The 27,912-nt window shown below is 44.8% G+C and overlaps 1 protein-coding gene across 1 annotated transcript in view; it reads left to right on the top strand.

Moving 5' to 3' along the window:
- GPC4 (glypican 4) overlaps positions 1 to 27,912 on the top strand; it is a 67,260-nt gene that overhangs the window by 19,052 nt on the left and 20,296 nt on the right. Inside the window, exons 2-3 of the mRNA XM_062006759.1 lie at positions 10,890 to 11,048; positions 25,068 to 25,459. Of these exons, the coding sequence (XP_061862743.1) occupies positions 10,890 to 11,048; positions 25,068 to 25,459 (551 nt within the window). The remainder of the gene's footprint in view (positions 1 to 10,889; positions 11,049 to 25,067; positions 25,460 to 27,912) is intronic.

Raw genomic sequence — 27,912 nt, 5'->3', positions numbered from 1 at the left:
GACCCTTGGTTCACATCTGCCTTCCTGATTAAGAACTAATCAGTGAAGATAGATTAGTCCGGGAGCATTGCAGCCCTTGGGAGCGGCGCAGCTCCGGCGGGTCAGGAGCCGGGAGGCACCGTGGGGTCACCGGCAGCGCGGCGGCGGAGGTGGCCGAGCCGCGCTCGAGTGCACGGAGGAATGCAGTAACAGGATTTAAAGGAAACGTACAGAACTAAGGAGGATTAAGGCTAATTGTCCTGCAAGGGGCAGCAGGATGTGGCCATGCGGGGAGCGATCCAGTTCTACAAGGAGAAAGTCCAGTTGCTGGGGTCTCTTGGCAGGGGGCTTGGGTACATTTGTTTGGCTGAGTTGCTGTATGGAGAAATGGAAACTAGTGGATTGGAAAGAAGGGGTAGGAAAAAAAGTTTAATTCTTCCTTAAAGACTTCAAGGCTGTTGGAGCAGATATTTCTGTAGTTGGGGGGAAACATCCTACAAATTGAATGATTCTTGCCATGCCTGGGCTCAGTTTTTGCTGGCATTGCACAACTGTTGCATTGTGCAAGGAGCTGACATCCCCCAACTGCTGAATGCTCATCCTGGGGCTGGGTTAAGGCTGGTAGGAGACCTCTTACTGAAGGGCTTTGCATACCAGTGAATTTGAGAAACAGCATGATGCTGTCGGAGGTGTTTTGGGGACCTTGCCTTTCCTCGTAGGCCAGTATCTGGTTACTCAGGTCTTGCAGAAAGGCCATGAGTATCCCTTGGCTTGAATAAGGGGGGATTGTGGGAGCAAAGGCCCTCAGGGTTGGTCCTCAGCAAGCCAAAGTGGCGTGAAATGCTGCCTGGAGCCGACCATCCATCAAACGGGCCCAGAGGGAGCTGAGCAGCCAGACCAAAAGAGTTAATCACATTGTATTTCTGTGCTCTGAAGAAGATTTGTCTCTGCTTGGAAGAAAATGAAGTTTACATATAGCCCAATTGAAGGAAGGAATGATGATGCCCTTTGGTGCCACAGGTGCCAGGAGGACCTTCCTGGCTGGCAGTACACCAGCAAAGACAGAGGGGGCGTGGGCACAGCTCTAGGCAGGGATGTACTATTGGTGAAAACTGATTTCTTCCAAGCCAGATCTGAGAAGAACATTGTACCCTGTTGCTCCTATCTAAATGCTGTCAGACCCCTTGTTACTTGCCTCAGTGGAACGGGACAGGAATCAGTGGTGGCTGTGGAGTCTGCTGGACGAGGTCATGGGGCAGCACTCACTTGTGGCTTCTGTGTCTCTTCTGCATCACGTTAGTCTTGAAATGCAGCAGGTTTTGCAGTGCCTGTTTTGGATGCTACAATAGAGAATTAATCTCTCTGGATGTTAACTAACCTCTCTCTTGCATTCCAATTTGTAGATTAGATTATTGTTTGTATAAAGCCAGAGATGTTTTTCAAATTTTAAATTGAAAACAGGAAATTATGGCTGAATTTCACAAGCTTTGTTTCTTCTTGAAGTAATTAAACCATCTTTAGGTTTTGGGGCTTTTTAAAAGTTCTACTTTTGTCATAGCTGCCACTTCCTGTGCCATTCCTGTTGGTGACTTTTCACAGAGATGATAGCTCTGCTTTGTGCCATGGCGTGCGAATGATTTTGCTTTTGCAAGCAGGAAAAGTTCCTTTCTGTCAAGGCTCTGTGTAGCTTATGACATTGGAAAGGTGAGATGTTTGGAACGACTGACCGTATGGCCACAGCAGCAGTGTCTTGGGACAGTTGCACTTGCCTTGAAATGTGCTGGTGTCACCATTGGCTTTCAGTGGTTGTGCAGCTCTCAGCTGGTGTGATCTGTCAGAAAAGAGAGCCCTGCAAAACCACAAACACCTTCTTTTGAGCTGTTTTTTGTTTTTTTGTTTGTTTGTTTTTTGTCATTTGTTTGACTTCTTTTTCCCCAAAAAAAAGTGATCCTCAAAATCACTAGGGTTGTATGACCTCAAAATATTGCTGAAGCTTTTGAGAGTCATCTACTGCCAAATGTGGGACTTGCCAGCAGATGACCAGTGTGCTGGCACAAGTAGATGAGCCTGTGTGCATCTCACAAGAAGTTACTGTGTGGCTCTGAGACATGTTTTTGTGCATTGATGATGGAGTCTGCTGTATTTGAAAAGGGGGGAAAAAAGTACAGGAAAAGGGGTTCCCAGTAGTGTACAGAAGTTTCTCCTGCCTGCTCATGTGTGGTACCTTCCTACACCAGTGAGCATCCTGGGAGGTGCCTGGTGGAGGGGGTGGGTAGCGGAGAGGAGAGAGGCTGAAAGCAGAGGGAGAAAATGTGGTTAAGGAGGAGAGATGTTCTGCTTCGAATGACAGTGTTTGTGGTGGAATTCATTTTGGTTAAAAGCTGCTTTTTTGGCAAATAGCCTAAAGCTTTATGGAAGAAAACAAACGGGCAGTTTTTTTGGCTTTGTGTTGCTTTCTTAATGGGGAATTTCAGGAAAAAAATGAGAAGTCTCACAAAGAAAGTAACTGTCTCCTAGCCAGATCTCTTCTATTTACTGTTCCTTTTGCCTGAGGCTTCAGTAGTTCTCTGTATTTGCTGTTCCCAGTGGATTCTCCCCATGCCTCCCCTGTTTAACTGCATGGAATTAATCTTGATGGGTGTTTTTGGATTACCTCTGTAAAATGTTCTGGACAATTTCTGTTGAATTCTGAAGTCTGTTCATTGTATGCAGGTTTCTTGGCGTTTTTTTTAAAATCATGACTTTTATTTTCACCTTTACATATACCTAGAATTACTGACTGCAAGTATTGGGCTTTCTAACTGTTCTTTGGTGGCTGATGGAGAGACGGGGGCACTACCTGTCTCAACCATCCTAGAGATGAATCTCTTGTGTGCCTTGCTTATCATCCTTCTCACCAGAGGAGTGGAAAAAAAACAGGGCTAACTTTCAGCATAACTTGTCCATTGTGTAACACCTCTCACTTTGGGCACATAGGCAGAGAAAAATTATTTCATGGTTAAAGAATTTGGGGATAATGAAGAGAATTTGCATTTCCTAAGTTCTCACTTAAGGATGTCAAGTAGGGTGTTTTTGATTTTGTTTTTTTAATTAAAAAACAGCTCTTGGTTTTCATTGAAGATTTCTGCCTTAGCTAGAGCAAGGGAGAATCCTCTAGTTAACCAGAGCTATTTTACTCTCCAGATCTACTTAAATAATAAATTTAATTATGTAGTGTTCCCCCCGCCTCCCCTCCTTATTTGTATATTCAGGTCTTTGTGTGGTTTCTCTCTCTTTTGATGTTTGCAGAAATGCATTATCTTCATCTGTCTGGTTTATGTTTGGTGTGCCACTAATTGACTCAATATCCTGTTTGTTGGAATGAAAGCATGCTCTATCATGGCATATTTTTCCAGGGTGTAAACCTCATAGTATTTGGGCCACCCTGTTGGGAAGGAAATGGTTGGTTGTACTGTGGAAATGAAGCAATGATGGTATTTTTCCTCAGGTGAGCAAGGTTTTAACTGTAAATGAACTCTTAAAAACCCTGCTGAAGGTGAGATCCTGCATTCTCCGTGGTGTGACATCACCTGGAAAGGATACAGTTGTGGCTTGCAGAGTGCGATAAAGAGTTTTTAACTTAGGTCCTTGGGGACCTCCACTTGAATGTCTCCATTGCCCTAATCTCAACGGAAGAGCCAGGCAGGAGGGGACCTCAGTTGGCTGCTGCCAATTCTCTGGGATGCCATAGAGAGCAGACACAGGTCTTGGTTTCTTCTTTTGGGCTGAAGAACTGCCTTAGAACTATGGGAAGGGCTTTCCTGATCTGCCCCTGCCCAAGAGAGATGTCTCAAAATCACTCCCATTGGCCTCAGTGGGCAGCATTTGCCCAGCCTCAGCCCTTCAGGGACCTGGCTCTGTCATCAGCTCAAGACAAGCTTTGTGGTACCAATTTGGACTTGGATGGATGGAAGGCAAGAGCCCTCTTTGTGTCCTAAATTGCTCTTTCCAGTAGAAAATTAAGGTTCCTAATGTGCATTTGGCTTAATGTACACACATGGATATAAATCTCTCTTGTTCTCTTCAGTCCCTGACCCTCTTGGCAGTAAATTTGGGAAACCAAAGCTGTCAACAAAGCAAAATGGAAAAATAGAAGCCAGACAGACCTCGGTTGTGTATGATATTTTAAGTAACTGTAGGTACGCGCTATGGAAATAATTAGGATTATTTGTTGTGTTGAAGGGTGGTATGTCACTGAGGTATTGTGTGTGCTGGCGTTCCCAGCGCCTGCAAGATGGATTAGCAGCTGAGTTAACAGATGCAGGAAAGCTCCACTGAAAATAGTTCACTGTTGTTAAGCGTAGGTGAAAGGGCTTTGGTTTGGGTATCAAAGAGTGTATTTTGACTGCTTGACAAGTTTGCAGAAGGGGGGAAAAATCATTTTGATATTATAAGCTTGCTCTGTGAGTCTGGGGAATTTTTCTGTGCCATTAGAGTAATCAGCAAAAACCTGAAATGCACATTGATTAATAACCTAAGTGGAAGCGTGGGGGGAAACAAGTGGCTTTAACATTAATAAGGCAAATAAACCATTTATATAAAACGGTTGCTAATTGAGTGGGATGTTAAATATGTTGCATGCTGGCACATGCTGCCAAATTGCAGCATAACCCTACCGGACAGGGAGCTGACTGCACATGAGGATGTCTTCTGGCTCAAAAGATCCTGGCTGGTTGGTAAAAAGAGTGTTGACGGTGATTGAACCCAGGACCAAGGCTTGTGTAGCTGTTGATGGACTGAATCCACCTGCCTGGCTGGAGGGTGATGCTGCCTGTTGACCTCCACAGTGAGGACCTGAGTTTGAGTGTGTTGGCTGCTCTGCTACTTTTGCTGCCTATTGGGTTTGAGATCCCAAGAATTGCAAATGTTTTGAGGAGGGAAGGAAGGAAAGCTGACTCTGATTGCGTGATGAAAACCCTTAGGATGGGAAACAATTTGTATTGGAAATGGGGTATGTTGTTTAGTGTCTGGTGGTAGATGCAGGGAGGTGGCTGCATGAAGGATTTCCTCTTCAAGTGTGCTGTTGGTAGTGACAATGGCTGGAAATAATACCATGTGCTTAGGAGCATCACAGGAGGCACAGTTCTGAATGTCCCAACCCGATCTGACCAGCTCTGACCAGAGGCTACTGGCAGCACTGTATTGATTGCAGGATGTGAGTTTAGACACTTCTGAGTTCTGCTGCCTTTTGTGGACCCATTGCCTCTGTTAGCAGGACACAATGCTGGTTTATATCTCTTCCTTCCTGCCACGCGACTGTTTCTGCTGGAGTGTTTTCCCTGGTAATATAAGCACAAATCTCACAGCAGCACAGCTTTATAGCAAGTGAGGATGACTGACCACTTGGTGAAAAAGGAGTGCCATCAACTAAAAATTGAAGTTTGATGCTTACACCAGGCAAAAAGCACACCTTGGAGCAGCATGTGTGTGATAGCTGAGAAGGAGGCAGTAGGATCACGTTTTTTCCCCCTCTTTTTGGTGTTTGCTGCTTAGTGTCATTTCACCTGGAAATACTGATATGCCAAGACACTGTCTGCATCGCTGCAGTGCTCTTATATCTAAAAGAAGTGTAAGGGATGGTGAGGGTGACCCAGCCTTGCCCTAGGTGCAGGGGCTGTGGTGGCTGTGTGATGTGTGGTTGTGCTGAGAGCCCTTAGGGACTGTGGGAGTGCCGTGGCAGACAGGCAAGAGCTCCTGGGCCGTTCCTGGAGGTGCTGAGCATCCCCAGCTCATTTTGTAACCAGAAGACCTGAGCAGTTTTTGGCATTTTGGGTAAGATTAAAGGTGATCAGATGGGGTGGGAGCAGTTTGGTAGCCTTGTCTGTCTGTTGATCCACTGGAGCCAATCACAAGCTTGTGCTTTTTTTTTTTTTACCTTCTCATACCTTGTTAACATGGAGCTGTGCTCAGGGGTGATGGTAGTGTTTCTTGTCATCTTTGTTGGGGGTTTTGTAAAGCCTTGGTAGCAGGTCAATTATATATGATGGGTGGAAGCCTAATATTCTGTGATAATTAGAAGGCAAGTCTAGTGTGAAATCGGATTAGAGCCCCGCATTACAGTCCAGGATTCCTTTGGTAGTAGTTGGTTCAGAGGAAGTCATAAAATCATCTTCTAAAGATGACACAAGCTGATATGTGCTAGAGGGAGGAGGCAGAGTGTGAGGCTGAAATGGTGGTCCTACTCACCGATCCCCCAGCAGTTTGCCCTTCTCCAGCCCAGTTTGCTCCAGCCTGTTTTCTCGAGTGGAAGCAAAAGTCCAACAGTAACGTCTGAGATGATAAGCTGCTTTTGGCTTGTTTACTGAGCTGCAGTGAAGGACTAGACTGGTTCTAAAGAAATAACCTCTTCTGCCTCCCAGCAAACCACTACTGAAAGTTTAGCTACTCTTGCTGCTAGCTAGGTGTGCTTAGAGCATGAACTTGGTCGAGGCAAGGAGAAACAAGCTGGGAATGCCTACTGGACATCCAGAAACAACATTCTGAAAAAGTCTTGAAAGAGTGTTTGGTGAAGGAAACTGCTTTTCAGGATCACAGAACCTCTGAGTTTGCACTGCAAACGTACTCGTTTGATGAAAACTTGTTTTCTGACACATTGCAAAATAGTTACTTGATTTGGAAGAAGCTCTGCGTGCCTGGAGTCTGCTAAATGTGGCATTTCTGTAATGGCTTAAATCATAAGTTTGCAAGATTACCTTTCTGAGCACATTTCCTTGGATGTACAGATGGTAACATCGTGTACTATTACGTTTCTATGTTTAAACCACCTCTTCCATTCCCCAGAGCTATGCTGCTAACTAACCAAGGAGCAAGTTTCTTTCATAACTTTTGTCCCTCATTCTCTTTCCGTATTTATATGTAACATAAAATAGCTAAAGTCTTGCTGCCACAAGCCGTGGGAAGGGTATGCAGCAAATCCATGACAAGTTGCAGTGATGGTGTACATATGCAGTAGGTGTTTGGAGTCGTTCTTTGCTCCTTAAGCTCTTTTTGCCATGCAGCCCCTGATGATAGCACATCCTGCCAAACAGTTCAATAAAAAGCCTAACTTGAAAGGAAGCTGTGGCAGAGTTATATTTTTGCAGTGCTCACCCAGTGATAAATCGCCAAAGCTGCCAAGTCTTTAACACTCAGCAGTGAATGAAAAGTTGTCTTGTGTGGGCACAGTTTGATGAGTTTTAACTAGGGAAATAATTATTGCCGAATGTGTCCTTGACAGTGAGCGCACCCCATGGGTGTTCTTTACATCATATATTTAAACAGTAGATTTCTGCTTAAATGGCTCTAGATACTCAGATTTTTTTTTTTTTTGCTTCTTTTCCTTAGAGGAGTTTATGGCCAGTTAAAAAATGAAGAGTCTTTGGGCTTGGCTTTAGTTTGGTGTTTTCCGTGTGTGTAACTGGTCCATGTTCATGTGGAATGCTGGCAGCAACTGCTTCCCAGGTTTCATCTTTTTCATTACCCCGTGTGCCACTGTTGTGTTTTCAAGCTGTTGTCCAGCAGTGCTGTGCTTCAGACATCTGCCCATGGAGATGCAAGCAGTTCCCAACACAGCAGCTGCTCACCAAAGGGACATGTGATAGATCTGTCATTCAAGCAGGCAATGGGATGCTGGGATGTTGCATTTCTCTGCCTGCAAGCTCAGGTGTGGGATGAGTCCTGGAGATGGATGCTGAATGGATCATCTCTGCTAGCTGATTTAAAACAATGGCTAGAATTGATATTTCTCTCAAACCATGTCAGTGCCAATTGCTTTGCTCAAGCCAGGATATATTCTCAGGAATGGGGAGGTGCTAAGTACAGCCTTCTCCATGGGTAAACAAGGCCTTCAATGTCTCCTGGTGACTTTTCATTGATTTTTCTTGCTATCGTTTAAGAAAACAGCACGAAGAGCAGCCCACAGCCCCAAACTTTGTTTTTTAACGCTGGGTAACACAGGACATCCTCCTATGATTAGCACTGGGTAGCCGAAGCTCCTCCGCTCCAGACAGAGCTAATTCTTGGTCACAAGCCAAGACCACATAGTGCTGACATGACTGAGAAATATCTTCCATAATTAGATTGCTTGGTCATTCATTTTTGAACGTCTGAGTTGCGTTTTGGAGCATAATTTCTTAATGATCAACCAAATGGGATCTGTGCAAGCTTGATTTACTGTCAGTAGTGTTCTCCTTGCCTGGCTTTGCACATGTGTCCCAGGGAGGCACCACAAAAATCTGAGAGGAGGGGGATCAAAGAAAAATGGTTTTGCTTTGTAACATTAGGTGGGATGGCAACTTTAGTTTGCTGGTATAAACAGATATAAAACTGTTACTTGTGTTTGTGAAATACATTGGGGCTTTTGTGTTTGTCTTTTTTTTAATCGTGAAAAATTGAAGTAGTTGTTAAAACCACTGTTACAGGAATTCCAGGTCATCTGTGGAGAACTTCAGAAGTGTCTGCAAAGTGTAACTAGGAAAAGAAATCCCCCTGTCAGTAGATGTCAATTTGCCAAGTAGGGTAGAGACCTACCCCTCCAACACAAAAGAGTGGGAAGTAGGCAAGTCATAACTACCAAAGGCAGGCAGGCATGGTACTGAAATGATACTGAAATCATCACATGCATTTCAGGTAAAATATTTCAAACGTACCTTCTCCCCTAAGAAATTTAGGCAAGGAGGAAAAGAACAAAACCCAGACTGCTTACAAGAGTTTTGAAATGAAGTTACTTTGACGCCTCAAAACCAGCCGTTGCTCTAGCTGTAATGATCACTTTACTGCTGTTTGTTTCCATTGTTTCAAAGAGCCTTAGTCTTGTATTGGAACTGGAACAAAGACATTCAAATAAAGTGGTGGTGCTGGTGCACTTTGTTTTTTTAATGCTTGCTAGTAAGGCAGGTTCATAGAGGAGTGCCCAGGTGTGCTCTGGGATGGATTTGATGGGCTGATTCCAGAAATCCTGGGTGCGCCTCTTCCTCTCTTTTGAATGACTTACCGAGCTAAATGGAGCTTCACTCCTCAGTGCTGTGCCCCTTAATGCTGTGTATTTGCTGCTGGAGGTGTTCCTCAGAGACAGAAAGAAGTAGAGTCCATGAAAGAAAAACGTGTCTATAAGGAGATAGGAAGATTTCTCTGTTTTCTGAAGGCTGTGCTGCTTCCCGTAACAGACTTTGAGCTTTCGGTAATTCAAGAGCAGCAGGCAGTCTTGTGCAATAAATTAGCTGTGGCAGAATTATCTGCTGGTCAAGGTCTCTCTGTAATGCCAGGGAAAACAAACAAACCCTGTAGCACAAAACAAAATAGATTTCAGAGGAGAGGTTCTTAAGAATTATATAGGTAGATATAATAATTTTTTTATCTGTCTTTTAAAAAAATGTTGTTTCAGTGTCTGAAAGGAGACATACTAACATTTCTGGGCTAGGGAGTCATGCAGAGGGGATGCAAAGGTTCAACAGCTGGGCAAATGACGTTGTTATGAGATCTTGCATAAGGCAGAGAAGCAACTGCCTATGTGAGTCACAGACAGGCTTTGTTTTGCGCTGTGCAAAGACTGCTTCTGTTTCTCTAAACACACTTTTGATGCTCTAGTAGGTAGGATGGCTCTTCAGTAAATGCACAGTTCTCAGCCTGTTGGGGAGAGATTTTTTTTCTGACAAGCCCTTTGCAGCTCTGGTAGTGAGCCTCTGAACCTTGGTGGTGGGTGGAGGTTGTTGGTGGCTTCCAGGGTGTGAGCAGGTAGGGAAGAGCCTTTACTTCTCCATCTGCTTCCTTGGGTCGCAGGATAAGGTTTGGCAGCAGGGTGTGAAATGGGAGAGAAGGCAGCAGCTTACGTGTAGGCTGTATCTTTTAAAATACCATCTGACTTGAGTTTCTCATCCTAACTGCTTGTTTTGGTCGTGTCTTCAGCGTTGACAAAGATCTGCACAATTTGCCCAAGTTTGAACCACTTTAGCACCAGCCCACCTGCTGTGGTGGTGCTGTGTTGTGGGACCTGTCAGAGAAGCTGGAGCTTAAGATTGCTACACAAGGAGTTTATCTTGGCCCACAAAACTTGACAGAAGCATTTAATTGTGGTGCTAGAAGAGGATCCTACATGATAGTGAGATGCTATAAAAGCAAATGAGATGAGACCAGATCCTGTGCCCAGATTGCCTGTGAAATTTTGAAATGAAGCTGTGGTAGATACTGAAGCACTTGATGATTCCTCTGACTCAGTCGTCTTGAGCCAGATGAACTCTTACAAGAGAATTATCTTTCAGGGTGAAGGAAGAAAAAAATCTATTAAAACTCCTCAAAAACAAATACCCAGTTTCACCCAGGATGATGACAGAGAAAATAAAAATTAGGAGCTGAGAAATATAAAGCTTTTTCATGAGCCATTGCATAAAACAATTGTATTTTAATGTCAGTGACTACTGTGCTTCTGAGAGAGATTTCTTCTGTGATAACTGGAAGGTGAGGGGGTGAAGAAAAGGGTATATATCTGTAGAAAAATGACCATTCATAGTGTGTGTATTAACTGAATGGAAGTAGTTCAAATAGTCTGCAAAAGCTTCAAGGAAGATCTCATATACAGGTCAATTTTCCGGTTCTTCAAATTGTACTGTGTTGAGATGAGTATCTATTTATTCTATTTATTGACTGAATAAATAAGAAGATACTTTTAGATGTTGTTTTTGCAGAAAGCAACATAGTAAATACCATGCCTTGTCTATAAAGTTCCTCTATACAATCAGGCTTTGATATGCCTGGTCCAGAGCCTTGCACTGAGGAGAGATTTCCTTGGGAGGAAATGGTGCTGTGGGTCCTTGGACTCCTCTCGCCTTGCAAGCTGACCTCTTTGCATTGCACAGAGAATCCTTTTAACATGGGATATTGTCTTCTTTACTTTTCAGGGGATCACTTGAAAGTCTGCTCACAAGGCTACACATGCTGCTCTCAAGAAATGGAGGAGAAGTACAGTCAGCAAAGTAAACATGACTTCAGAAATGCTGTTGTAGAGCTTAGCAATCACCTACAAACCATGTTTAGTTCCCGATACAAGAAGTTTGATGGTAAGTGCAGAGACCTTGAACTTGCTCTCCTTGGGATAAAATGTAAAATATCCCCATTCTGTTGCTCTCTATGCAGTTGTTCTGCTTTGCCTCCCTCCTTTCTGGGGAAGTTCATGACTTGTGGCTCAGAGGGCAGAGCATACATTGTTTTGCAATCCAATGAGAGAAATATTTGCTGATGATAGCTGCTTGTTTCCCAAAGAGAGATCTTTCTTTCTGATTAATCTTTTGAAAAACAGTTTTGCTCTTAACATAAGATAACAGTTAGTTTTGTTGGTACATCCCTGCAGTGTGTGTAACTGTTAACATGTATATCTCACAGCCCTGAAACACAAAAGTCCTGACCTTTCCCAGCGTGTTGTGAACCAACCAGATTTGTACCCATCTCACTTAGCCTTTGGGGCTAAGCAGAACAGCAGATCTTGTGTAGAGGCTGAGGGTTCAAGTCTGCTGCAGAGTCAGAAACTAAACAGGCAGCATCTCAACTGAGTTCTCATGGCTGGAGTGACACTCTCTGCTGGCTGGTAAGCAAATCATTGGCCTCAGCATCGCCCTTAGATCCTCAGCAGTGTCCTGGATCCACAGCGCTGTCCCATCCGACTGGGACTCCATAGGGCACACCTGGCTTGTGGGAGCTGCAGAAAGAAGCACCTCTGAAGGCAGCTGGCACAACTTTCCAGCAGTGCCCGCCTTGTAGCCAGGCACCTTTCTTTCGAGAACACCTCTTGCAAACAGCTGAAATCCATGCCCAGATATTGGGCACAGCACCCCTCTGAGGTCTGGGCAGCATCTTCCAATTCATTTCACTGTGCAGCTCTTCTCGACCTTCTCTCTTGTCATTGGTTCAACATAGGTTTTCTACAAATATCCCAAAGTCTCTGCCTTGAACCTTTCAGGGACCTCCTCTATACTACAGCAGGTAGCAGCCCCTTCCTTTCAAAAGGGTTTGGTGGGTAAAATAAGGCTCTGGGTATGAAATTGCTGTGAGTCAACATGGAATTATGCAATCTTCTTGAAGATAGCATCTAAATCTGCTAGCTAAATATTTCCCTTTTAACCTCTGTTGTCTCTACCTGCTGGTACACCAAAGAGGTGATAGAGAGAGAACCAAAGTGTCTAGACTTGCAAGCTTATTAAACGCAGAACAAGACACTTAATGAAATCCAGCCCATAGATAAGCCCTTTCAAAGAGACCAGAGGAACAGCATCTGCTTCACCTTAAATGAACGACGAGGCTTTTTGAAATGCTGCATTGAAAACAAAGACCATTCATGGTTCACTGTAGCAGCATCCCTGACCTGGTGCAGACGTATTGCTAGGTGTGTCTGCCTGTTTGTAGGCTGAGAGATGGCTTCAGGGCTGTATGATGGCAGGGGGATATTAAACTAAGCTGGATACCTGTCAGAGCACAAGCCCTCAAAATGTGTGAGCTTTGATAGAGAGCCCTGGACAGGCTGTTTTGTTTGCACTGCATAGTTCTTCCATCAGCCTCTCACAGTGTGCCCTATGCTGGTCTCATCCTGATCTTAGCCCTGGAAGTCCTTGACAGGCAAATCTGGAAGGGGAGGATTGTGTGATCCCATTCCTGAAAGCAGGATTTACTGTACTCAGCCTGTCCCTGAAGGGTGTTGCTCTGCCCTATGCAAAACTAATGAAAGAGAATTAGCAACCTCCTCAGCTTGTCCCAAAGCCTAATGGCCCTGTCTTTGAGCATGTGCTAATATCAGATCTATTTTTTTTTTTTTTTTTGCTGCAGACAAAGCTGATTTAGGGATTTTTTTTAATCTTACCTGGAGTGGAAGTAGAGATTAACTGATTACCATCCTCCATCATTTACCTCTTTGAAGACTTATTTAATCAAGATTGTTTGTCTCCAGCCCAGTCACCTGGAGGCTGAAGGCACCCTTTCTTCAGCAGCACTCTTGCTGGTGTCTGAGGCAGGTTGAAGATTCTCCCCTCTGAGGTCCTCAGGCATTTCTGCAAAAGTTGGAGTGCTGTGCCCTAGTCTGTGGTAGTGTTTTTTTTTAGGAGGCTGCTGTTGGTGTTTCCTTCCTTTGATCCTGGTCCTTTTTCATCAGATTGATTGTGGACAGTTTTGCCTTTCCTGTTTCGAGTTCTCCAACGTAATTTTTACTTCACTATTGGATGTAATGAGCCCGAACTACAGAAAGGGGAGGCCATTGAGACCCATATATTTGTCCTGACCTCTAGGGACAGGATTGGAAAAGTGTGTGATCCCTTCCAGATCTCTTCCTTTGCATGGACCCATGCTCTCATTTTAGACTTTTACAGCTCTTCAGGGCTGCCTTATTACTAGGAGCTATATCCAGTCAAATGAGACTAAAATTGGCACACAAGCTATACATCATACTCAGTTTAACAAGAAATCCTCTGTGCTACAGCTGTGTAGAGGTACTGAGCAGGCAAGATGAGTTATTGGAGAGACTTAATTCACCTCACTTAACTGGTCTCCCAGCAAGTGGGATGCAAAAAGGCTGCTCCAGGATGCAATTCCAGCAGCAAACCATGTCCTCCAGCTCCTTGGAAATCTTTGTTGTGGGTTCTCTGGCTGCTAATCTCTCAGCCTTGGCATTCAGATTGGAGAGGAGAGGCAAACCCGTGCTGCCTCCCTTATGTGCTTGACCTTTGCAGCAGTTGTCACTGCAAAAGGACAGTCAAAGTGTCGGCACATCTTTGGATGGAGGCTGTGATGCCCTGTGGCTTTTGGAGTGTTTGCATCAGCTGTTGCTGGAGTACTGTGTGCTGTTGGAACCATTGCCAGAATTGCTCTGATCTGACACCAAAGCCATACAGAAAGGGATTATCTCCTCTTAATCAGGAGCATGGAACAAGCTGCTGATTATCCATCCCCAAAGGGCTGACCAGAAGTAATTTGGTCTCCTAATGCGTAATGTGATGGCGTCAGATCCTCCTGTGTGCGTTCCGTTTGCAGACTCTGGGAAAAGACTAGGCTTTGGAGTCCTGTATCTTATACATCCTGTCTAAATATTTGCTTGCAGTACAGCTGTGTATGCTCCTGAGGGTCTCTCCTGTTGTAATTGAAACCACTAGCCCAATCCCAGCGTGGCAGTGAGATGTATATTTTCAGCAGCAAGGGAAATGCTTTTTTAGTAAAACAAAATGATTTCCGGACTTGTCAGATTCTTCATTGCTAGGTGTTTCTGAAGTGAAGATTTGCTGTTTTTTCTGGCATATGTGATCTCAGATACATTTATGGGCTTCACTGGCCATATAAGTGTCTTCTGTGGCAGTGACAGCCACTGGAAAGCCACAAAACCATGCCACTGTGATGACATCTCGTGGCACAGAAGCAGCTATAGAAGTAAAGGCTTGCCAAAAAAAAAATGGGGGAGGAAAAGAGCGTGTATGTTTAAAATCTCCTTTGCCTTGGATCATCTTTACCAGTTAGTGCTCTCCTTGGGATTAATAACATTAATAGGATTAATGGTGACATTAAGACTACATAAATGCTTGGTCCCATTTATTAAACTGGAACTTTCACCTCTTTTGCCCTTTCAGGCCAAAGTTTTCCCTGCAGAGGTCTGTGCTAGCCAAGCAGTGCTTTGGGGAAATTGCTCAGCTGTTTTGAGAAACTGGAGCAGGGACAGGACATAGCACATAACTCTTCTTTAGTGTTTCCGCTATTCTGTTGCTTCCTAGATAAGATGTCCTCAGTCTTTTCTTATTTAAGACACCTCCTGACTATCTCAGAAGACATAACTGTTGTGCCAGGCCTGTTCTGAGGGAGTGATATATGTTTTTTAATAGACTTATTGCACAGTGCGTGGGACAGGCCAAGCCCCAAGGCTCCATTAGCAGAGGGGCTGCTCAGCTTCTGGCCTGTGGGGCTGAGTTCAGCAGGCAACTACTTGTTCTCCTGCCCTACATTTCACAAGCACTTTTGGTGTTACACTTAAACCAAGTCTTGTCTTGTTCTTCTGCACACCCAGAGATAAGGCAAGCAAGCTTCTGCAACCCATGTTATATGGCAATGATGTGTCAGGGGACAAGTGGGAGATGGTCCGTTCCCAGGATGGCCTGGCAGTAGGTTTGGATTTCCCAATTCCTAAGTGTCAGAAGGATTTATACTTAAAGGTACAGCCTGAGCTGGCATCTGGGAAGCTGTTAAATACTGAGTCTGGCTTCTCCACTAGCATTTAATATAAAACAAATACAGCAGTATAAAACGAAACTCTTTTGGGAATCCTTTGGAGAAGAGGAGAATGAGGTGGGACCTCGTTAATACTTAAAAGTATTTAAAAGGTATATGTCAAGAGGATGAGGTGACACTTTTTTCCTGGAACACAAAAAGTTCCACTTAAGTTTAAGGGAAAACTGTGAAGGTGACATAGCTCTGTCCCAGACTGCCCAGGGAGGCTGTGGAGTGTCTTGCTCTGGAGGTTTTCAAGACCCACTTGGATGCATTCCTGTCCCCCCTGATCTAGGTGGACCTGCTTTAGTAGGGAGTTGGACTAGATGATCTTTAGAAGTTGCTTCCAACTCCTACTGTTCTGTGATTCTGTGTAGTGAGTGGAAGGATACCAAATCCAAGCAGCAGAAGCTGACCAGGATCCCCCAGACCATGGTGCACTCACCCTTCTGCTGCGTGGTCACTGGGCAGAAGGGCTGGAGAGGGACCAGTTAGTGGGCTCCATGTTTATGTTGGTCAGATTAGCTACAGGTATAAGATGTGATTGTACTCTGCATCTTTGAAACATCCTAAGGTGCCCTTGATCTTCCAGTGCAAGCCCTGTGTTCCTCATGAGTGCATGAATTACCTCCAGTAAATGGCTTGTGGCTGAATCACAGTGACTAGTCAAGGGGAGAGCATTGGCTGATTACTTCCAAATTGCTGAAACTGGGGAAAAAACTCTGTATTCTCATTTCTGAATTCAGTTTGTGTAGTTCAGATAACCCTTGGTGTCCAATGTCTGTCTCCAGCTGCAAGTGAACTGGGAGATGTGGTGGGACAGTGGGAGACATGACTGGGAGGAGGGAAAGCTTTCAGTGGTCTCCTCTTCACCACTCCAGCCAGCAGAGGCAAAGGGTGAAAGCTGAGCTCTGCACGTGCCCAGCCAACAGCTCCTATAGTTAGAATTTGGCAGGCCATCGGGGCACTCTGTCTTACCGAAATAACTGCCCTTTGGGGACCTTCATCTCACATTAACTCTTTGATTAGAAACAGACTGCAAGAGCAGGGACCTGGGGCCTCATCCTACTTATGTGCCAGGCCCCCCATGTCTGTGGCACCTGGGACCCTGGGCTTAGTCCTGGCTGCTGCTGTGTTTATCTCTGCAGGAGGGAGCTCCAGGTGTTGTGACATTGCAAGAGTGATGGGAGTAGAGACCTTGGAGACCTCTGATGTTTGTGGTGCTAGAGTAGCATAGTGTTTGTGCTTATGAACAAATCTGTGTGGTGGGGAGAGTTCTACCATTAGAACCCATCCTTTGTGCGTGTGCTGATGCTGGCTGCATTGTTAACTTGCAAATAATAGTGTGGTTTTGACTGTCTGCTGCCACTCATGTCTAGGTGAAGGTACATCCTCGTTCCTCCCTCTCCAGGAAGTGATGGTACCCAACCTCATGCCAACCAGGGCAGAAAACTGTGAGAACATCCCTCAAATTTTGCAGAAGCATTTGATAAGAGCCAGTCCCTCAAACTTAGTTTTAGACCTGTGCTTACCCAGGGTGGGGATGGAGTGATTTAGGAGAAGCAGGCGGGACCAACCACCAGTACACTTCCTTTATAAAGTCCCACTTGTGGGCTTTTGCTTGTGCTTTCCCCCTCACTGCAGCAATAATGAAACACATTGTCAGCTGTCTGTGTGAGAAAGTTTATTTATTCTTTGTTTTCGTTAAAACTGGCTCCTCTCCATCTGGGGATTCTTAAAAGGAGATAAACCAACTGTGATTCTTAGTCTCATTTGTTGAGAAGGGTGATGCATCTCTGATGCAGCTCTGACCAGACCTCTTTTTTGGGAAGCTCAGAAAGATCCTGAGGTCAAGTTACCTTCTGAGTCTCAGAAGGAGATCTCAAAGGGGAAGAAGGCTTCTGCTCTGTAGGTTGAGGGATGAAAAATTAAAAAATCCCCACCAAAATCTTGTAGTTTGTTTGTTTTTTTTTTTTTGGGGGGGGGGGGGAGGTGGGTTTTTTTTAACTGGCAAAAGACTTCAGCAGTGGGCAAAACCACTTTGTATATGGGCTTGGAGGGATCAGTCAGTCTTCTGCCATCTCAGGTCCAAGCAGTTCTGCTGTTAAGATCACAGGTAAACTGCTCTTGCCCTTTTGGCTTTCTTTCCAAAAGCAAAGATGCAGGCAGCATGCTTTATACTTGCCTACAGGAAACCTGCCTGGTGCTCTCTAGTTACTAATTGCTGTCAACCAGTCAATGAGCTATTGTTTGTCTGGTTAAAATTAACTCTCTCTTCCTCCTCCTTGCACAAAGGAGCCACCTAGCCCATGTGTGGGTTTGGATTGCTTGCATAGTCCTGGGAGCTGCTTCCCTGCATGCTAGTTGAGTTGGTGGTGATTTGGGATCTTGTTTTGGAGCTTGGAGTTGTGATATTCCACCAGTGCAGAGCTGGAACTCTTTTGTCAATGTTACTTCTAATATCTTAGTGTCCAACTGTTTGCACGCTGAATGAACAAATAAGGGAGGCAGCCCTAGCTGAAAGAGTTCTCCATGCAAATAGAATGAGGTGAGGGGAACTGAGGTAATGGGAATTTGAGAGCCATCCCCACTATCCAGCAGCATGAGTCTTCCTCAGGCTCTTCAACAGCAGTAGGAAGTGGTATGTGTGCAATACCTTAGGGAATGTCTAAGAAAGCTCCTCTGAATTTGTAGGCAACCTGAAGGAACTTGCTTTTGGATTTTGAAGGTGGTGGTGTTCACTCTTCGGGGTGGGAAGTTGGTGTGTTGACACCAAATGGATGTGAATCATCAGGCTAAAGCAACTGAGAAGTAATATTGGAAAGATCAGTTGAGTTTGAGGGATGGGTGCAGGAAAATTAGCGGGGGAAGTGGAGGGAAGAGTAAGCAAAGGAAGGGAAAAGAAGCAGCAGCAAGGGAGATACACTGAGGAAAATGGATGTTGAGTTGGGGTTGCAAGGAGGTGGATGAAAGAGCTGGAGAGGAAGGACCTGCTGCTCAGGATGAAGGCAGTGTGGGAGCAGCAGGAGAAACCCACTGTAGCTGACCCAGAATGAAACGTGAGCAGTGATGGTCCCTGGAAAATAGAGACAAAGGAGTTTGGGCTTGTCCTGGTGGTGGATGGAGCCATATAGAGTAGACCAGGAGAGGAACCAAGCTGCTGTCACTGCTTTCCTAGTTCATGAGAGTACTGCCACGTGCAGCAGGATGCAATGTGTTATTTGCTTCTTGAATCATAGGCAGCAATCTCCAGTTTTTTTCCTCTTTTCATTGCTTCTTGTTCTTGTAACGAGCTCAATTTCAGTGTCATGGTGATGATGTCACCGTGTGTTATCTTCTGCCCTGGGCTTCTGCCAGCCCCAGAGAGTAGATGAAGACTGTGCTCTTGGGCCCTCCAGAAGCAAAGAGTTCTAGACATCCTGGGGCTTGGTGGTTTCCATTTTCTTTTCCTCTGTGAGGCTGCAGCCCAACTGTTGTTATTCTCTGGAAACCTTTTGCTAATCAAGCAAGTTTGGGGAGATGTTGTTGTCCCTCCCAGCTCTCCAAGGCTCACATGTCAGGGCTGTGCTGTGACACTGGCATGACTTAAGCCTGCATTTCGTCAAAATCTGCAGAAGAGTTCTTCCCATGTCAGTAAGTGCTAACACATGTTTGAAAGCAGGACAGAGAAACAGCTTGTGGATTTGCCCTGCCCTTCCTGAGTTCATATTCAATAAATGTGTTAACACTGTGTATTCATTGGTTTCTCAACACTTCTGGAAAAAGGTTGTTAGGCTATGGTTTGTTTTTCCCTGGTGGAAATTACAAATGCAGTATATGCAATAAAGGAAGTGAAGGCATATAAAAAGTAATGAGGCACATTTAGGGATCCCCCCCCCATTTTCCTTTGGAGTAGGTGACACGACCATGGATGGCTTCACCTTCGAGGTGAAAAGAGCTGGGAAATATTAAATCTCTTTTCGCCCAAATCTCTTTTATCTGCCTGGATTGGATTTTGCTTCACGTGGTTGGAGCAGCTGCAGGGTGGAGTTTGCATCCACAGATGCAGCTCTGGGCCGATGCTGGCGCCGACCCCTCTGCGGCACAACTGCCGGGGCTGAGGCTCGGGCAAGAGAGTTTGGCTGAGAATCCATCGTGCTGTTGTGGATGTTTTTATGAGTAAACCATTTTATGAGAAGATATAATTAATCTCTTTGTGGCAGTATTCTCCTGTACACACTAGAAAGCATAATTGTCTCTACAGACAAGCAAATTAAAGGTTTCAGTAAGACAGACGGTCCTTAATTAATCGTAATCTGGACAACATACTAAGAGTATACCCAAAAAGCTTGGTGGCAAATTATCTGAAACTAATTATAGTGCCCATAAAAATCCAGCATGTTCCCTGTGCGTGCTTGAGCCTGGTTTTATTTGTTTTTTAAGCTGTGTTGAGTAATTGCATGTCTACCTGGTATCTGTTTGCATATGTAATTTGGAAACCTCAAACAGAATAAGGCCAGTTGAAAACACAACTCTAAACTAAGCAGACTTGGTGCATGGGAAATGTAGGATGTCTGACAGCAGAAAAGGGAGCAGGAAAGTGCATGATAGCCCTGATGTTCTTTTGGAAGGACACTAGCACACCTGAACATGGCCAACAGATGGGCGTCTGTAGAGAGCACTTTGGCTCAACAGCTTTGCTGAACTCCTGGGTAAGACTCTGCCTTCTTTGCACCACAGTTAAGATTTCGTGCACTCAATTAAATGTGGGTCTTTTAGTGCTGAACCCCAGGTAACTTGTGGTTTGACCCTCTGCAATTATTGGAAGAAGAGCAAGCGGGGTGCTGTGGAGTGCTGTGCTTCTGCCTCTCTGAAATAAATGTGTTTTATTCCTGAAGAAGGGGAAATTTAAGGCAAAACTTCACACTCTTACAGTGGTCAGCTCTGTGCTCAGCCCCAAGGACCCCCTGCCTGGGACATGGCTGGAGGGGCAGAGGAGGATGCCGGTGCTTCAGTCCTGCCAAGGGACAGCTCAGGCCAGGCAGTTTTGCTGCTGCTTCCTTTGTAACCTGCATTTGTGGGGAAATGCCAAACCTGCCTGTGAGTGAAGGAGAATGTGCCCCTTTGATGTGTTCATATAATTTCCAGGAACTGCCTTTGATTTAGGTAGGACTGTGCCCTACAGCAGCAGGCTCTCCTCATCGAAATCCTTCTTGTATGAAAATCCCACTCGATATATCTGAAAACGTTAGTGCAAGGAACAGGAAAATGTTGCATCTGTCCTTGGAGGGTTTTTTTCAAATGACACCTATGAATCCAGAATAAAAGATATCTTGGGTACAAAAATCCAAGGAAGTGAACATGTGATCTGGAGGTGGGATTTGCCCTGTGCCTCGTAGTGAGTGGAGTGATTTTGTTTCTTCAAGTAGCTCCTGTATCTGTAGTTTGTAAGAAAGATTGTTTTGAATTATTCTGGCAGTGGAAACCGATGTCATGTGGAAGCACCTTAGGGAGATGCAGTGCTCTCCTGCACTGGGTTACTGGCAGGGCTGGGCTGCCCTCAAGCTGCAGACAGGTGATATATCTTATTACCTGAAAAAAATGGAATTTACCAAGGAACTATGGCTGTTTCCCACTGTGCTCTTTTATGGAAGAGTTTTTCTCAAAAGCAGAGATTTCTCCTTCTTCTCCACCCCCCTGCCTCCCACTACTTTTATTGCAGAATTATCAGATATGTCACATCGAGTCTTTCTTGCCATTTCATGTCATCTCTAGGCATTCCTCGAGTGCTGAGCATTGAAATTCTCCCCTGGAATTCAAACATGTTAAAAGAATAAACAGAGCCCAGAGCTGTATAGATTGCCTGACTGCAGATTACTACCTTTTCTTTTGGACTGGAAATGTCATGTTCCTTTGAGCATTGAAGTCCGTGACATCCACAGGATTTATTTTGCAGTGCTGACCATTTTTAAACTTTTTTCTTGGCACAAGAGGTTTTGTGGTCATGGTCCCACTGGGCAGCTCCAATGTGGATGGCACTCTTGTCTCTGAGCTCATCCTCCTGAGCATCACCCTGAGTGTCAACTTGGCATCAGGTGGGATGGGTTGAAGCAGTAAAATGTGGACTTGCTCCCACATCACATTGGGCCACAGCTGGTTGAACCGTGTTAGCCCAGTGCCTTGTCTGAGGTCTGCCCTCCCCATTGAACCCAGACATCTCACTGTGCTCTGCTCTTCACCAGGAGAATCAGAGAGACCTTCAAGCCACATGCTGCTCCTGTGGGTCAGTTTGTGAAGCCCTTCTAGGTGGTGTGTGTGCTTATGACTGTTTGTCGACAGAGGGGCCAGGCCTTGTTCTGGGAGTTTAAACAAGATAACTGGAGGCAAAAGAGAGCCTGTGGTTCCCTCCAGATAGCAGCATCTCAGAGAGCACGGGCAAAGTATGATTTGTCGTCTGTGAAAAATGTTTGCGTTTGACAGCTTTTCACAGGAAGCCTGTCAGAGTGATAATTTAATGAGTACAGATTACTTGCAACACAGCTGTAAAACGTGCTTTTACAGTGCTGTAAAATAAGCAACTGAGGCCTTTGTGTGTTTGCTTTGTTTGAGAAGGAGTCAACTTCTACTACAAATGAAAGGTGGTCATTTATTTTACCCGGCAAACAGTCAAGATGTGAGAGAGGAGCCTTCCATTTTTCTTCTTGTGGTGGCAAGGTTAATGCTGGGTTATGTTGGTGTTTGTTAATCAGCTTGTTTCTGCAAAGGGGAGAAGTAATATCTAATTAGATGTAGGGAGTTACTAGTCAGATTAACATTTTAGTGATAAAAGCACTTTGTGTTGCGTCTTTCTTGCAGATGTCTATGCCTGTGGTTTGCACAGAGAAGTGCTTAGTGTTCCTTCCTGTACCCTGGCTGGTTTCTTGACAGGAACTGAGGACACAGAGTTTTATAGCATGCCAACAGCCAGAGTAAAGGATGTGTGTATGTACCGTGTGATCCCTGATGCTGACCAAGTTAAGAGTGCTGTGTTGCATGGAGAAAGATGTTGCTGTGCATGTCATACTGTGGGGTCCATCCCTATTTGCTGGCCTGGGATGTCCCCATGTCCTAGGGGCTCGATATCCGTCCTCTCTGCCTTGCCAACCTCATCCCCACCCAGGGAGCATCAAGATGCCAGCAAGGCCTTGTGGGCCAAGACATAGGTGCCACTCACCAAGACATCTCATTTGGTGCGGTGCAGGGATGCAGGCACGTGCTGGCAGCAAAGCTTTGCGGGGTGGGAGGATGCGTGCTGACTGCTGCAGACAGACAGTCTCCTCTGTCCTCCTCCCTTTCTTACTTGGAAACTAGCACTTGAGAACGGGTGTTTTCTGCCTATGAAAATGCTGGCTGCTGCTTGAACCAGAAACGATGGCCTTGGGTCTGCGTAGTGCCTCCTTCAGCAGTGCTCTGCTGGCGTTTTAGAAGTGGCTGGTTTTGGTGGGAAGTTTTCATTTCCTTAATTTACCTTCCTTTTGGGCAAGGAAAAGCTGCTGGCTGGCTGGAAGACTGCAGGTGCACAGCTATTTGCTGCTAATTAGGTTGCTCTTTTTTTTTCCCCAGGATAATTAATGAGCATACCTGGTTCTAGCCCACGTGAAAAATTGCTAAGAGGTGAAGTGTTCTAAAGCCTGGATACAGTTTATTCAACTTCCACATTGGAGTGCAACCAGTAAAATGAGTTTGGGCAGGAGAATAAATTAATTATAGTAATATGGATGTATTACTTGAGATAACTTTCCTGGCTTAAAATATTGCTTTGGTTTCCTTTAGATTGGTGGTTGAAAACTTAGTAGATTTCCCATCAATATATTTTCAAAATCTAATTCTTTTTGAAGAGGTTGCTGATGCATCTGCCAGCTCTTGTGCCTGGCACAAAAGTATTTAAATAAACAACTTATTTGATGACACTGAAAGGTTTGAGCAAAGGAAGGAAGTGAGCCTTCAAAATGATTAAGTGAATTAGAAATTAATATACACCAAGCTAATCTCTATAGTATAAACTCAACAGAAAAAAATCTTCCTGGAGAGGAAATGCCAGTCATGGGAACGAAAGTGGAAGTTCCTGCTGATACTGGACAGAGGACGTGTTGGGTGTTTGAAATCAATCTCTTCTTCCCTGGATCATTTCTCTTGTGCTCCTAAGAGGCTGCATTATATACAGCCATGTCAGACACTGAGCCCCATGACTTTGTTCGTCAGGAACTTGAAGAATGTTTCAGTTTTTCCACAAAATGTTTTCAGTGTTAGGCTTTGTTTGTACTGGAGGACTTTGAAGATGGAACTCTGAACTTCAGCATAGTTTTAGTAGATTTTAACAAGGTTTAAATTCACACTGGGCCAAAATATTCCTCCTCCCACCCCCCCAACAACTTCTGGCTCTAAAGATTACTCCTTTGAGGATTAAAAAAACCACAGAGGCATGTTTTATTACAAAATATTTAATGAACGTGAGTCACAGAAAAGTAGAGGTCAGAATCCTCAGTTGCTGGTGGTGTGTACAGAATAATATGCTACCTTGCCTGCATGGTGAGTGCCAGGGGACAGGCTGCAAGTGAGCGGTGGCAGCCAGCATCAGCACCACCAGCATGGCACAACTGGGTCTGGCAGCACCAACCCTTCCCCTCCTTAGCTCCTTCCCAAGGCCACAGAGTGTGGGGTTTGTTTCAAACCAGCCCAAATGCATTTGGCCCAATGGGCTCCACCCCTATTTTTTTTACTTTAACTCCTCTATGCAAGTCTCCAAGGCAAAGGGTAAACTTTGCTTAGACCCACGTGCAAGGCTTTGGTGACACTGTCTTGGTGGAATGTGTTCTTAAAACTGCCCTAGCAGGTGCATCTGACATGCCAGACGTCCTCAGGTCAGCTCATTATTCGTGTTGGAGATGAAAGTGGCACTGCCAAGATGCTGTGACGGCACTTTGGTGGCAGCCGCTCTTTGGCACCCGCCTGTCTGGTGCTCTCCGAGGGTGAACCAAGGCTTCTAGAAAGTGATGAAACCCAAGGGCTCCCATCTGTCCTTTGTCATCTGAAAAAAATCTCTTGTTCTTCTTGTGCCTAATGTTTAGCCCTTGGATTTTGAGCAAATTCTGTCTTAATTGTGGGTGTTTTTTTGTGTTGATGCAAACATCTGAAGCCCTGTCTGCAATCAGGAGCAATTAGATAATTAGAGACAGGCCCTGCCCTGAGAGCTGACAAACTTGCAAGATGGCATGAAGAACCTCCAGGTAGATTTTTGGATTTGTTTTTAAAATGTGTTAAGATCTGTTTATTTTTGAGGCTGGTTTATGATCATTTCAGAAAATGAATCGACAAGAACCGAAAAGACCCATTCGTGCAATTTTTAACAAAACACTTTCCTTTTTTTTCTTTTTGCTTTCTGACAGTCTTGTGCTTTGAGATGACTTCTGCATAGTAACATAAAAAAGTGCCTCCCTTCCTCCCTTCCTCCCTTCCTCCCTTCCTCCCTTCCTCCCTTCCTCCCTTCCTCCCTTCCTCCCTTCCTCCCTTCCTCCCTTCCTCCCTTCCTCCCTTCCTCCCTTCCTCCCTTCCTCCGACTTCTGTTATGATATTCAGATTTTCATCAAAAGAGATTTCACTCTTCTGATCAGGAGAGAACTTGGGGGAGGGTTGGTTTATGAAGAGTAATCAAAAATGTTGGGATGTAGAAAATGTTTGAGAATGTTTAGGGAGTCCTTCAACCTTCCATTTCATTTGAGTGGTGGCCTCATTGTGATGAGCTTTCTAGTGGAGCAGCAGCAGTGGCTGCAGAAATGTATGAACACAACCCAGCTCCTGTGTTTACTGTATCTGCTCTTCCTCTTTTCTAGAGTTCTTCAAGGAGCTTCTGGAGAACGCGGAGAAGTCTCTGAACGACATGTTCGTGCGGACGTACGGGCGTTTGTACATGCAGAACTCGGAGCTGTTCAAGGACCTCTTTGTGGAGCTGAAGCGATACTATGTGGGTGGCAATGTCAACCTGGAGGAGATGCTCAACGAGTTCTGGGCGCGCTTGCTGGAGCGCATGTTCCGGCTGGTCAACCCCCAGTACCACTTCACGGACGAATACCTCGAGTGTGTCAGCAAGTACACGGAGCAGCTGAAGCCCTTTGGGGACGTGCCACGGAAGCTCAAGCTGCAAGTGACACGAGCGTTCGTGGCCGCCCGCACCTTCGCGCAGGGCCTCGCGGTCGCGAGGGACGTCGTGAGCAAAGTGTCTGCGGTGAGCTCTCTCTTGCCATTGCTTCCCTTTGTGTGGACCCATGATGGGTAGCATCTTTCCCAGTTGTCCGGACTAGATACCAAAAGGCAGAGGTGGGACCAAACCCCATTGATATAGGCCGTGCTGTTACATGGTAGAGTATGTTCTGGGGACACTATGATCCAGCAGCAGGGATGTTCCTCCTGTCTAGGCAACAGCAAAGAGGAGGAAATTAAATACCTTCTGCAGTGGAATTAACCATATTTGCTTGTGCAATGGCTGTATCTTTTTAATATTGCCTTCAAATTACAGTGAGTCACAGATGCTATGGGCATCTATTATGGAGCAGCTGATGAGTTGCTCCTTGCTCCCCAGGTATGAGGAGAGGCTGTTGGTTTAAGCAAACAGTACTTTTATGATAGCTGGGGTCATATGCACAGGGCAGGAGCCAGTTGTACTTGGTGCCACACATTTAGCACAAGTTAAACCTCAGACTTTTATGGTAAAGTCACTTTTTTTTGGGATAAAACAGATGTGGTGTGTTGATCACTGAAATGCTTAACCCTTTCTTTGTAGAAATCACTTTGGAGTGGTTTATGTGGGGTGACTTTTTTTTTTTACATGAGATTTGTCTTTAATTTTGACCTGAGTTGTGTGGTATAGAATCACAGAATTGTGTAAGGAACAGATATAGTCAATAATCCCCTTACAATGATTGTGTGAGGTAGTGAATATTGGTGATTTCCTCTTAACAGTCTCAGCTCATTTCTTGTGGCATATAAAAGATTTAGTATAATCATTTCATTGGCCAGAACGGGGTTTACTTTCTCTCTACCTGATTATGGAGTAATAAAATGACAGGTTGAAAGGGCAGGCGGTAGTTTGAATCATCCTAAGTGCCAGGAAATGAAAAAAACCCCATCAGGTAAACCAGAAAATAATAGCTGTTCAGGTTCTCTTAGAAGCAGGATGCAATTTTGAAGGCAGCACAAGCAGCATCGTTAAGCAAGATAATCATTCAAATTGCTTTGTCTTACAGGAATAATATTACAATACTGTCTGTAAAGAAAAAAAAATCTTGTTTCCATGTTAATTTTTCCTGAAGAGAAATGAGAAAAGCAGCCTGCAATAAGCCTGTGTGTGTATGTGAGTGATAGGGCAGAGAACATGAGCAATGCAAGAGTTGCCGTACTAATATATCCAGGCTCCAGGAGCAAGTTGCAAGTTAAGCAGATTTTGGTTCTTGGACAGCTTTAGTCCATTTAATAGTGATGCCTCTTGTGTTGGATGTGTCTGTGTGCCAGTGGTTGAGGATGAATGTTGTGGAGCTCCATGAGTGAGTGTGACCCCAAAATCCTTCAGTCTCAGGGATACCATCCTGTAGTGGGAAGATAGGGAGAGAGGGTCAATGTTGGATGAGGCCATGCATCATGTTCTCTGTGCCAGGTCATTGGGCAGGCCTGCCAACCTTTTGGTTGGGGTTTCAGATTCAGTGTCTCTTGTTTCCAGCTGTGTGGCAAGTATTGTGATGAGGCTTTCACTGCTGGAGAGTGTAGATGAAGTACTTGGGTGGGAGGTCTGTCTGTTAAGCCCCAGTACGGCTTTTGGGAATGTACGATCACTTGATAGCAGTAAATGTGCACGGGTGAGGGATCTTGTTTATGCTCCATCTGCTCAGAATTCATCAAAATGTCTCCAGGCTTGACATGGGACCATGAGGGCTCCGGTCCCTGCATCTGTTATGAATCAGTGTTGTGAACCTGTGGTGGCATTGTGATTTCTCTTTCCCTTTTGAAGGTCCTTGAGTGTAGAGTTGCCTTCAACCCTAGAATTAATTGCTCAAGTGTGGAAGGTTACCCAGAGACCCACTCAGTTGCAAAAATAGCTCACGTGCCGTGGACAGTCACAGTTCCTGCACTTTTCACTTCCACAAGTTGTGCTGGAAGTCCTGCAGCAGATTGACTTTTCCAAGCAGTAGCAAAAGTCTCTGCTGCTGCTGAATACCTAAGCTGCAGCAGTAGAATAATCTTTTCTGTAGTGTTTTAATCTCTTTCAGTGGAAATCTTGACATCATGGGAAATTCTATACTGAGTTTCAAAGCTGATGTTTTTATGCCTGCTGCTTTGTGATTGTGTTTTGGGACTTCCCACATTACATTTAGATTAGCCTGGCTTTGCTGAGCTCTATGTAATACTGCTATTGACTTTGCTTCCTTATTGTTTTTACTCAGGAGTTGTAGTGGGATGACTGCTTTATACCAGGGATTAACTTGAGGAATAAATCTTCTGTTCTTGTTTATGAAAAAAATGCCAAAAGTAATGCAAATTAGTTTTACTTTTAATGCATTTTGAAACAAGCAAGTTAAAAAGGTTTAATTGAAAGTCCTCAGGAGGAGAAATACAAACTACTGCAAGACCCATCTGCTTTTTATTTTCCCAGGATGCTATCAGGAGAGCAAAGAGCACTTTACAGTA

Source organism: Colius striatus, chromosome 13, assembly GCF_028858725.1.
Source record: "Colius striatus isolate bColStr4 chromosome 13, bColStr4.1.hap1, whole genome shotgun sequence".
NCBI lineage: Eukaryota > Metazoa > Chordata > Aves > Coliiformes > Coliidae > Colius > Colius striatus.
Note: the sequence above shows the minus strand (reverse complement) of the source record. Positions and strands in the feature narration are given on the sequence as shown.